The sequence below is a fragment of the Hippopotamus amphibius genome, chromosome 9, assembly GCF_030028045.1.
Source record: "Hippopotamus amphibius kiboko isolate mHipAmp2 chromosome 9, mHipAmp2.hap2, whole genome shotgun sequence".
NCBI classification, from domain to species: domain Eukaryota; kingdom Metazoa; phylum Chordata; class Mammalia; order Artiodactyla; family Hippopotamidae; genus Hippopotamus; species Hippopotamus amphibius.
Window position 1 is genome coordinate 64,296,030 of NC_080194.1, and position 12,693 is coordinate 64,308,722.

General features: G+C 38.5%; 1 protein-coding gene across 5 annotated transcripts in view; it reads right to left on the minus strand.

Moving 5' to 3' along the window:
* The window catches only part of EED (embryonic ectoderm development), a 31,008-nt gene extending 20,751 nt beyond the window's left edge, over window positions 1-10,257 (minus strand). For 2 of the 5 annotated variants that reach the window (XM_057749912.1, XM_057749915.1), the window contains exons 1-3: window positions 9,470-10,253; window positions 4,164-4,316; window positions 1,998-2,090 (exon numbers count right to left, since the gene is read on the minus strand). In XM_057749912.1, coding sequence (XP_057605895.1) covers window positions 1,998-2,090; window positions 4,164-4,316; window positions 9,470-9,583 — 360 coding nt within the window. In that variant the 5' untranslated portion in view covers window positions 9,584-10,253. Of the gene's footprint in view, window positions 1-1,997; window positions 2,091-4,163; window positions 4,317-9,469 lie in introns of all 5 variants that reach the window. The other 3 variants (XM_057749913.1, XM_057749916.1, XM_057749914.1) reach the window with 3 other exon arrangements.
* Window positions 10,258-12,693: the final 2,436 nt, after the last annotated feature.

The window sequence follows — 12,693 nt, forward strand, 5'->3', positions numbered from 1 at the left end:
TACCAGAGCCTTAAATGTAATTAAAACTTCCTTAAAGACTTCCAGGAAATTACTTAAAGCCAAATTTACTTTTTAGAAAACAGGAATAGGAAGGTTCTAGCCCAGAATAGAAGCATGTGTGTTTGTATGATTCTCAGCTGACAATTCCCAAGTTAATTTTGACTGAGAACAGAATACTAACACTAAGAAACAGAAAACAAATATAGGAAACAGAAAACAAATATAGTGTGCATTAAAAATCACGGTCTTTTATTTCTCTGAAAAGCTTGGCACAGTTACTAAAGAAGCATAAAATTTAATTTCACTCAAAATAACAATTCATGGAACACCTCTCAGATTCACCTCCTTCCCTTCCCCTCTGTGCTAAAGGTAAAAATAGTGACTTTTATTGTCAACTCATACGAATTCATCAATGTCCTCCATCTTTCTTTTTCTAAATACACCAATCTGTTTCTCTGTTATTCTCATAACTCTTAGTACACTATTAATGAATAACCGGAATGTCAGCTAATACAGTAAAAACTTATTAGGAGGACAATTTTTCTGAGGTGATTTCAACTTAACAGAAAACTCCTGAGACTCCCTAGTAAGCACTAGGGAATCTCCCTCTTCCCCACTCATTTAGAAGTGAATGGAAAGAAATAAACAAGCTTTTACAATCCACTTTTTCAGCCCCAAGTTTAACTAAAAAGTTAAATAATGGTTTACATCAAAACATGCCCAGCAGAAGACCTAAACAGACATTTCTCCAAAGAAGACATGCGGATGGCCAACAAACACATGAAAAGATGCTCAACATCACTAACCATCACTCGATGATGGGTGATGACTTAAGAGGGCTGGGACAGGGAGGTTGGGAGGGTGTTGTGGGAGGGAGGGGATATAGGGATATATGTATAAATACAGCGGATTCACTTTGTTGTACAGCAAAAACTGGCACAACAGTGTAAAGCAATTATATTCCAATAAAGAGCTTAAAAAAAAATGCCCAGCATGGTTTTTTCCATGCATTCTCTCAGTTCAAGATACTCTGGCTTCCTTAAATAAAAACAATTCAAAACGAATGTTTATTGCATGTAATTAAAATATTTTCAATAACTATTATATAAATCCACTGGATTTATGCTTTACATTTATTTACAGAGAGCAACTGATTACATTTATTATTTTTAAGAAATCACACACTTCTTGCCCTAAGTTCACAAACAACTATTAAAGTCACCTCTAAAAAGCAAAGTCAATTTTTTTAGCCACTCAAAACAAAATAGTTATGAAGACAAAATATTTACGAAGACAAAACCCATTTCATGAACAATTGGGAGTATATATCCGAGTGTGAGTCAAAAATTACCCTCACTCCAATTATATTAAAACTTCTGGGCTTTCTGGGTGGTGCAGTGGTTGAGAATCCACCTGCCAATGCAGGGGACACGGGTTCGATCCCTGCTCCAGGAAGATCTCACATGCCGCAGAGCAACTAAGCCCGTGCGCCACAACTACTGAGCCTGTGCTTTAGAGCTCGTGAGCCACAACTATTGAGCCCATGTGCTGCAACTACTGAAGCCCACACGCCTAGAGGCTGTGCTCCGCAGCAAGAGAAGCCATGGCAATGAGGAGCCTGCGTACCACAATGAGGAGTAGCCCCCACTCACCACAACTAGAAAGAAAGCCCGCGCACAGCAAAAAAGACCCAACACAGCCAATAAAATAAACAAACAAATAAATAAATTTATTAAAAAAAAAAAAAACCTTCTATAAATCCTACAGCCAGAGTGCAGATAATTTCTGACTCACTTTCATATGAAATAAAGATGTATTTTCAGTCATGAATATCACTTTTAATTTTTGACAGTTTGTAGAACGCTTCACTTTTACATAAAGGAACAATACTGTCAAACCAGCTATATAAAGTTTACTTCAAAATCACTGCACTTCAATGTTATATTAACATCAAAGTCTGATACACCAAAATGCCAAACAGGCCCCTTAATACTCACTCTGTTGCTTCCTACAGTTGCAAACACTAATGGATCTCCTTCTTTACTGTGCCAGTTAAATTGAACTCCAAACAATGGTTGATTATGATCTTCCTATATAATAACCAAGAAATAAGAAAAATTAATATATTTTAGAAACCAAAAAATGGTATGAAACTGACCATTCCCATTATAACTTTTTTCCAAAATGCAAGCTGCAATTTTATATGTCATACATAAACTGACTTTTGACACTTAAAAGATATGTTAGTCCAGTTCTTACATTTTAAAATACTAGTGCATGATAAAGTTTTATAACTATTAAAGATTTAAATCAAAGATTAGGTAACAAGTACTCATCAACGAAAATACTTTGATAGTTGCCTTTTATCGTCTTAAACCCAAATGCACGCTTCTGAATCAAAATAAAATGGATAATTGTGGCAAATGCATTTAATCTCTTAGGACATAAGGACACAATTTATTTTTCTAAAATAACAACCTAAGAGTGAATACAGTTTCTCCAGTACTCCATTAGGTTTAATTCCCCCCGTAAAGGGAAGCGTATCAGACTCCATTCAAATCACTGCTTTCTGTAGTTCTACAGAAACAATTTTTTTTTATTTTTTATTTTTTTTTATGGGATCTTCCTGGAGCAGGGATCGAACCCGTGTTCCCTGCATTGGCAGGTGGATTCTTAACCACTGCGCCACCTAGGAAGCCCTACAGAAACAATTTTAAACAACCTTGAATTTGGGTTCTAAAAGAAAAACAACTCAAGAAATTTTATAATGAACAAGAATACTCGAACAGTGGGGGCCAGAGGAGGCAGTGGGCTGTAACTTCACAGTTACCAGGAGGCTATAAGGAGGTGTATAGAAAACAAGTATCCAGTTTTTTGGTTTTTTTTTTTTTAATTTTTATTTTATATTGGAGTAGGGTTGATTAACAACGCTGTGTCAGTTGCAGGTGCACAGCAATGTAATTCAGCCATACATATACACGTGTCCATTCTTTTTCAAATTCTTTTCAAATTTAGGTCACAGAATATTAAGCAGGGTTCCCTGTGCTACAAGTATTCAGTTTTGTTCACAAAGTTATTTTTTAACCTTAGGATTTTACTGGCAATCTGGTATTTCCTTAAAGGCATTGTTTTCACTTCTAAAGTATAACAACATTCATTTCTTATCCTTTAAAAAGCCACGGCTTTGGAAATATTTAATCAAAATATTTAAATCGCAGTTAAAACCACCTTCCAGATATACTATGTAAAAACAGGCTAATATACCTAAATATTAATATGAAACTACAATGGACACTTTGCTTTAGAAGAAGGGGAAAAAAAAGCCCACTGAGACTATTTCCCTCCTTTTAAGAGAGTATAATCTGACACACTGAGCAATGAATTCTGCTACATAGACAGGAAAAAATAATTTCCATATAGCCATAGCTTCTTACGCTTTCTGAAGACTTTAAAGTATATTTAGGTATTTTTAAAAAGAATCTAACAAGTGTAAGATAATATAATATATATTCTTGCTCAGCAAAGGAAAACTACCCACAAATTTAAAAAAACAGGAAATGAATATACACAAAACATTTAAAATAAATATCAGTAAACTTTTTTAAAAATAAAAAGACTATTGAGGAAGGCAGTAATAGAAATAACTCCAACCTATTATTTTTCCCAAATATTGAATATTCAAAACAAAATTTATACCTTTTTCTTTGAAGACAATTATAAATAAAAGAATTAAATTTTTAAAGACTGCAGAAAGTAAGACATCTGTTTCAATTTATGTTAACTCAAAGTTAATGAGTCACATTCAGTTCTTTTCAGTAACACGTACCAGGAAGTGCCTTATGCTTTTAAGTTTTACCAAAATATGAAGAGTAACATTTCTCAAAATCAACAAAAACAATAGAGAAAAACCAGATGCAACACTAGGTACTATCCATTTAATTTCAAACAAACAAAAAAAAACTACACAAATGTGGAATGGATTATAATAACCATGCAGTCTGCCCTACAAAAAGAAAAAACTTCAAATTATTATAATTTTAAAATATTCTTGAGCATAAATATTTTAAAATATTCTTGAGTATCTTGAGCATAAAATGTTTACCACTGAGAAATAACTCTGGAGCCCAGCATTCAGCCCACAGACTGTATCTTTCTGTACATACCTTGAGACTATTTACACACTTGAAAGAATATTTGCATTTCTTTGACTTCCATTTTCCCTTCCCCCAACTTTTCCTTCCAGGCGCATTTGGCGTATTTGTAGGTGTATCAGGGCGTTCAGTGTTTGTACCACTTTCTATACTGACAGCATCATCCTATGAGCAGCAAATCAGAAAAAATTATATGAAACAGCAATACTGTACTTAGGAAATGACTTCATACTGGGTAGCTGCTGACTGACCTAAAAGAAGTAATTAATAAATTCTGCAAGAAATGAAAAAATTTATTCCTGTCTCCAAATAAGAATAAAACACAAACACACTAGGATTTGTGGATATTTGATATTTCACCAAAAATATAAACAAAAAAGCTAATCATGAGGATGACAATGGTAAGAATAATAACGCCTTTAAATAACAAGGCACTGGTCTGTGCCAGCCACTTTACTACATTGCCTCACTTCATCTTTACTGCTATTCATACAAGGTACTGCTAGTTAAGGAAGTGTTGCTTAGAGAGCTTAAGTGGTGCCTTGCTGGTTAAGAGCTGCTGGGATTCAAAACCTAAAGCTGTGACTCCTAAATTTAACTGACCTGCATGTCTTCACAATTTATTTGCCTGCTGCTCAGTTTGGAGCATGGGGGTGGGTGGCCATTTGAGGCTAGAGTGTTAGTGCTTCCTACTTTAGATGAAAATCCTGATTACCATTCAAACTCTGCTTATTTATAACACTTAACCATTTAGAATGTTTTTAGGTTCTACATATGTGTGATTTCCAAGTGAAATTTGACTCATAGCTCTAAAATACTCATATAATAGAGCTCCAGAAACTCACTGTAAAGTAAAAATCCTTCCAAATGTAGAAATGACTGCAGGAAACCTTGAAAATTCACCTGATTTATACCCTGTCTCCAGTCCACAAGCTACACTAATGGTCCTCTATTCCCAGAAGAGGATTTCACTAACTCTTTCGATTACACATTCCAAAGTGTTCTTTGGAATAAAGAGATTTATTTAAACCTATATCACCTTAGGGCAGTAGTTACTAAATTCATTCCAGAGGAAGCTTTTTTTCATGGAGTGCCTATTAACATCTATGAGAACACATACTAGGAACCACTACCTTAGGGGGTATTTTTAAATTACTGTTTCCTAAAGCTGGTTTTATGATATTACAGAAGGTTAAAAATTAACTAGGGTATCAAAAAGTATATTAAAAATTCACATTAATTCACTTAAAAACTATATGGCATTATACAGTAGTTCTCAGGGGTGGTTTTTCAAACAAATGGTTCCTAACAAAATGAAACACTTTAAAAAAATACACAAATTATTCTAAAATATACTGGTTATCTAGGGTGAAAAAAAGAGAATTAAGTGGATAGATGGCACACAGTAGTGCTCAATATCTAGACTGTAATTTAATGAAAATATAATCAGCTTTCATAGACACAGAAAATGTAAAACTTTAGAGTTCAGTTCCTAGGTTCAAATCACTGTTTTTTTGTTGTTTTGTTTTTTAATATTTATTTATTTATTTAGGCTGTGCTGGGTCTTAGTTATGGCATGTGGGATCTTTAGTTGTGGCATGCAGGGCGAATCTAGTTCTGCCACCAGGGATCGAACCCTGGCCCCCTGCATTGGGAGCGTGACGTAGATTCCTGCCCACTGGACCACCAGGGAAGTCCTGAAATCAGTTTTTTAATCTCTATTTCTCCCTACCTTTCAGTTGTATTTATACAGTTAAAACCTAGTGCATAAAACAATTTTGTGTTTTCACTGGAAAACTATATATCTACCACATACTCTTCCATGTTATCAGATTCTAGCCCCCTTCACTGCCTTTGAACAATCTTACATCTCTTACATTGTGAATAATCCACAGGTAGAGGTTCAAAATGTCTTCCCTTTCACTCTTCCTTTGCAATTTCATCTCTACATTCCTTTAATCCATATACATTTGTACTGTTTGACTTATACTTGCCCAGTTCCCTCACATAAGTAAAATGTCTCTGAAAATTACCTTCTTTTTCTGAAAATTATCTTTTAACACTAGAGAAACGAAATAATAAAATGGTTAGATGTATTCACCAGCTTCTTTCCACTCTGGCTAAAAATTCAACTGCTAATCAAGAAGCCACACAAAACACTGTTAATAATTGGAGCAAAAAAAAAAATAATTGGGGCACATTACATATATATAAACTTTCAATCACTTAATTTACCCATCTCCTCAAATAGGCAAATCCAGACAGAATCAAATGGAAATGCAATACAGTCACAATGCTTTCATTTCATCTTTAAATTCAAACCTTTCCTGAGTATCTAATATGTGTACAGGCTGATTTCCACCTTGACCCCCCCTCAAAATACAGAATGGTACTATGCAACAGATATGGCACTACATCTTCACTTGCACAACAAGGAAACAGGGACAGTAATTTCTCCCTTAATCTTGCCACAGATTGCTTAAACAAAAGACAAGTCTCCAGATTCAGCCTTCTGATCTTACTACCAGACAACAATTAGTATTCTTTCAGAAGCTAACCACTTTGCAGTTATATGAAAAAGTTAATAAAATGGCAGATATGTATACAATAAACTTAAAATAGGTCGGATGTTAACTAAATTTATTGTGCTGATCACTGTGCAATGTATACAAATATCAAATCATTATGCTGTGCACCTGGAACTAATAATATGTTATTAGTCAATTATACCTCAATTAAAAAAATTTTAATGTCCTTTCAATTCTGATTCACTTTAAAAGTAGCAACTGCTCAGATTACTTTCATTCCAACTCAAAAACACCACATTCTTTCCTTCACTTGCTTTTGACCTTCCTGTCATTATTTGGCTCCCTCAAGAGTAAAACCACCGCTCTTGTTAGCTTTTTCTAAACTCATTTTTATACAGTTGTCTACTCACTTCCCTTTACCTGGATCTGGGTCCCTGGATGAAATTCAGAGGGCCTGTGAACTTGACTGGCAAAATAATTAAAGACATGAATTTAAAATTGCATTTTAATTTTCACCATCTTTACGTGAAATCTATTACTTCCTTCTATAATACATGCTAATGTTACTGTCGCTGCGACTTCCTCACCAATGGAAATCAGGTGATTTTATATCACATTACAGTTGTTGCAGCTCTCAAAAATTGTCTATGCCCATCATTACTAACAGAGGCACTGCTAGATCTAGTTACTGTGCTAATAAAGAAGCACTTTACATTAAAGCACTTTCTTATAACAAATCTTAAATTTGTTTTAAAAAATTTTGTAACTTTTTAAATAATTTTATCACTGATTTTGTTTGTAATCTTATATATTGTGTTTTATAATTTGAAAATACTATTCTGAAAAGCTTTCACGGATTCATTATGGTGTCCAAGGCACAAAAAAGGTTAGAAGTCCCAGCCAAATGCAGGAACACAAACAAAGGCTTAGTCCAATCTTCTAGTTCTGAACAGCTTTAGGATGCATCAAAGGGTACTTTCCTCTTAAGGGTCTATAAAAAGAAAATACCCTTTCTATTTATTTGGTCCCCTGAAATCTTCCTCAGTCTAAACAGGTTATCGACATTTTCATTACTTTTCTGCCTGATTAATATGTGGTAGGGCCAGAAACGTAAGTCTAGACAATGTGATTACAAAAGAAGTGATAGTAGTTAAATAACACTCGCATGGTACTTATTAAGAGGCAGGCACTCTTCTCAGCACTTTACCTATATTACCTCATTTAATTCTCACAAACATCCCATGAGGTAAATACCGTTATTATCCACATTTTTAAGAGAAGAATCCAAGACAACTAGGTCAAGTACCTTGCTCAAGACCAAGCAACCGGTAAGCAGTAGAGTCGGGACTTTAACCTAACAGGTTAGATCCAGTTTGTGCTCCTAGTCACTAACCTAATCTACCTAGAGAAATTTAAGAAGAGGTCAAAATCAAAGACACTAAGGGCTGGAATGAAGAGGGTCAAAAATGTTAGATCCCAATATATAATACGACAAACAAGAAAAAAAAAGATTTAAAGTAACATTCAACACTTTCCAGAAATTTCAAGTCCAAATCCCGCAAACTGACAATCTCCCAAACACCTTTCTTCTTTCTGCAAAAGGAATTCTTTCCCATCTGTTCAGTGAAAATTCTGGTCTTGACACCATGCCATATATATTCTTCAATCGGCGATGTAGGATATAAAATTTGGGAACCGGCTGTGTAACATACAACAATTATTCTTAAAACTAGCCAAACTGAGAAAAAGAACTTACACCACTCTCCTATAACACTCCAAAGATTTTAAAAAGATAATCAGATATTATTACCTAGGAGGGTTCACATTTTAGAATAATTCGTTGAATGAACTGTCAAGACAACGTGCTGACTTTCTTGAACACAAACTTAAAACATGCGACTGAAAGCTAATGTCAATTCGGTCATTACTGACGTCTCACCTAAAAACAGTGTAATCATCTGTTGGGACAGACTAGAGTATTACCAAGACCCATTCCAGAGTTTAAAAAAAAATCTGATTCCAAAACACCTTACACATGCGAGGCCACGAGCCCACACCTAAAGACATCTACCTTTACCCCAGCTGCCTAAAATGTTCCAAGTCATGCCCTCTACCTTAGTGAAAACTTACAAAAGAGTACCCGTCCCTTCTCATTCCTTCCTCAAGGGTCGTTTCCCCCTCCAAGTCAGCAGACGACCCTCGCAATTTTCCTCCTCCTGAAGAGAAGCCGACTGTCAGGCACGCCCCTTCTCCACGGACAAGACAGGAGCAAACACAAAAGCCCCTTTAAAAAGAGTCATCGAAATCCCTCACGTCTAAGAGCTACCCATCCCGGACGGTCTGTAAGGGTCTAAGAGTGACACGGCCCCCAAATTCCTTTCTAAAAGTCCATAACACACGCTAGCCCCTCCTTCCAACTGTCTTCGAAAAACCTCTAACTTGCCTTTTAAACGACTGGAATCTCAGATCCGCACTCTCCCCCAATCTCCCAAAGGCCCAAACACTCCTCATCCACGCAAAAGGATCTCAGAGCAGACCTCTCCGACCCTCCGCCCCCACGCTCTCCCTTGAACCACTCTCCTTCGCCAAGTTTCCGCTCGCTCACGGCCCCAGCTCAAAACCCCTCAGAGACAAGTTCGATTTTCTCCTCCACGCCCGCTTTTTCCTGAGTAGAGGGTGACACCTCTCCCTCCCCCCACAGCCGCCTGCCCGCCCCCGCGTCTGCAGTTTCAAAAGAACTTGAAACTTTCACTCCAAAGTCCCGTCCGGACTGCTCAGGGCTGAACTCACATTCTCGTCTCCAGAGAGGTCCGGGTTGCTGTTCTCGTCGCTGCTCAGCTTCTGCTTCTTGGCCGCAGGCATGTCCGTTCCCGCCGGCGCTGTCGACACTTCCCTCTCGGACATATTCCTCCGCCTCCCTCCAGGTTCCTGCCGCCTAGGGCGGGGCCTCCGCCACACCGCCGTCAAGCAAGCCCGGCCGGAGCTTGCCGCAAAGTTGCCACTGCCGCCGCCACCACCCCCGCTCCCCCCACTGTCGCAAACCGCGCCCAGCCGCCGAGGCGGGCGTGCGTGCGACCCCGCCACACTGCTGAAAAAGGGGCGCGCGCGCGCGCCCTCCCGCGCGGCTTCCTGGATCCTTCCCTTTCCCCACTCCCGTCTTGCCCTTTTCCCGCCGCTCCCCCCCGGCAGTTTGCTCGGAGAGGTGTGCTCCGTTCGCTTTCGAGGGCAGTATTTCGTACGTCCCCCTTCCCCACGGCCGCCTCGAAAAAGGAGAGGCGGAACTCAGAGGGATGCCCCCTCACCCCCTTCCTCCTTCCAAAGACGTTTCAGCCGCAATTGGCCCAATCCTTCGATCCCCGACCCGCTGCGAGGACTCGAAAGTCTGTGGAATGGACTAGCCTATCAATGTCCCAGAGGACGGGGGACGAGACGAGAAGTCACCTCTTGGTTGAGCGGTATATGCCAAGTGTCCTTAATCTTGAACTCGGAGAATAACGCGCTCACATTATTCAGGGAGCTGATCACAATCTAATTTTCGGTTGAGGAGAGAAGTTTAAAAATTGAAGACTGCTTCTCAGTTGCCTTCCCTACCTAGCAAATGGAAGTTACCCGCTAATAGGTGCGCATGCGCTGGGGCGTATTCTCGCGCTTGGTTGTCCGGACCCGCCTCCTCCAAGCCCCTCCTCTCCCAAATCTAGTTTGCGAACCAGGTAGTCTTCCACCGGGTTTCCGTAGTCCAGGATGGATTTCAAAGCGCTACCGAATCGTAATCTCTGAATGCGTCCTAATTTCTTGATGAATATTTATTCTAGTGAATACTTATTGCAATGAATGATTATTCTCGTGCAATTGGTGCCAATATTGGGTAGGGTTTAGGTAGGACTATCCTAAAATTGTAATTCTAGACTCCAATGAGTTACATCCCAAATTGCTTCTTTTACCTGTTAAAGAATTATCAAGAATCTGAACAACGTCAAGGCCTAAAAATCAGTGGTCATCTCCAAGTATGTATGAGACTGTGAGACAAATGACGGACAATATTTTTTAGCACACCAGAGACAATAAAATTCGAGGGGAAGGCAACAAAACTGTTAGTGTTTCACCAAAATGTTTGGGTTACCATGTCTGGGTGCTTGACAGGTGCCAAATGCGTTGGTGAGCCTCGTGGATTTGTTAGATGGGTCATTAAGTCACTTAACCAAATGAATAGCTCAGAAAAGGAGAACTATGACAAGAAATAAAAGCCAGTTCCCCCACCTTCCCCCTTTTTCGGAACTTAGCTGTGACGACTAATATTTCTGGGCCTTATTGTCCTCATCTATAAAAATGAAGATGTAGGAAGGGACCTAACATTTCTTGAGCACTTACCTGATATTATATATATTTTTTGTCTCTTAGACCTCATTACAGCACTCATCGGATAATCAGTATAGAGTCCCCATCATAAAATTCTAGTGTACTTGAACTACTTCTGCATGCTGTCTTAACATAGAGAATATCATTATCTCTGTTTCATTAACTGCAGACTGCAAGTCACTCTTCCTTTTGGAGATAAGGAGAGAACTCAGTTGAGAATGAGCAAGGGAAGGTAAAGGAAAGGCAGGGCAGAATAAGAAGTTTTTGCAATGAAGACTCAGGAAAAATAAGGAAGCTGGAAAAAATTAAAGTTCAGATTTGGATAATAGTAATGGCACATATTTGTTGAACTCCTAATGTGCCAGGTGCCGCTAAGCACTCCTTAGTTGATGACAGAGAGGTGAGACTGGTATGGAATCACCACTGAGAAAGTGAGATGTGCTTTGGTATGACATTTTCACGGGCAAACATACCCCACTTATCTGTTGATAAGGATGTTTGTGAAGTATAGTTCTACAAATAAAGGATAATCGACTAAAGCATTTCCAATCCAAATTACTCTGTGTATTGGGGATCAGTGAGAGTCACTTTCTACTCATAAAACTAGAAGAGTGCTGAATATTTGGATAAAGGACATATGGAATGAAAATGTCTTTCAGCATTCATGTTTTGCATGACAGCAAAGATATTTTTTTAAAGTTTTATTAAAACTTGGAGGGATATTTTAAAAAATTTGATGAGTCAGGGATAATAGAAATTAGTTAATATTCATTATTGTGAGTGTTAAAAATTATTCTGACAGTTGTTAAAACAATAAGGAATTTTATTCAGGACTATTATAATAACTGTCAAGACTATCACAGTAGGGGAGAGAGAGGGCTCAACTCTGAATACAGCAAAGATTAGGTGGGGATTTATAATCAAGAAGAAGAGTTGGGGGGGTGAAGAAGTTCAGGACATGCCACCCACAGTATGTTGCTTTGGTATACTGGGGGTGGCATGTCCTGAATTCCTTCACGCCCCCAACTCATTATTATTTTGAGCTGAAGGCACCTGAAACACAGACTTCTCTGAGCTCCATTTATCTGCCTAAAGACAGATCCTCCAAAAGGAACTCAGCTGTCATAAATCCCCCCTCCAAAAGTTTCCTCGACCGGGGAAGATTGACTCTTATCACAGAAGAGACTAGAAGTCAGAACTCAACATCACACCCAGAGAAAATTTGTCACAAACTATCACTATCTGCCATGTATCCTAAGGGTCCATTCATCTTTAAAAAACATTACTCTCCCCTAAGCGGCATACATCCTCCTTCCCCTTCCTCTACTGAGATGATATAAACTCTCAAATACTGCTTTTTTTGAAAATTAATATTTTTAATTTATTGGCTGCATTGGGTCTTTGGTGCACGTGGGCTTTCTGTAGTTGTGGAGAGCAGGGGCTACTCTTCATTGCGGTGCATGGGCTTGTTATTTCGGTGGCTTCTCTTGCTGTGGAGCATGAGCTCTAGGCCTGTGGGCTTCAGTAGTTGCGGTGTATGGGCTCAGTAGTTGTGGTGCACGGGCTTAGTTGATCTGCCATATGTGGGATCTTCCCGGACCAGGGATTGAACCCATGTCCCCTGCATTGGCAGGAGGATTCTTAACCACTGCACCACC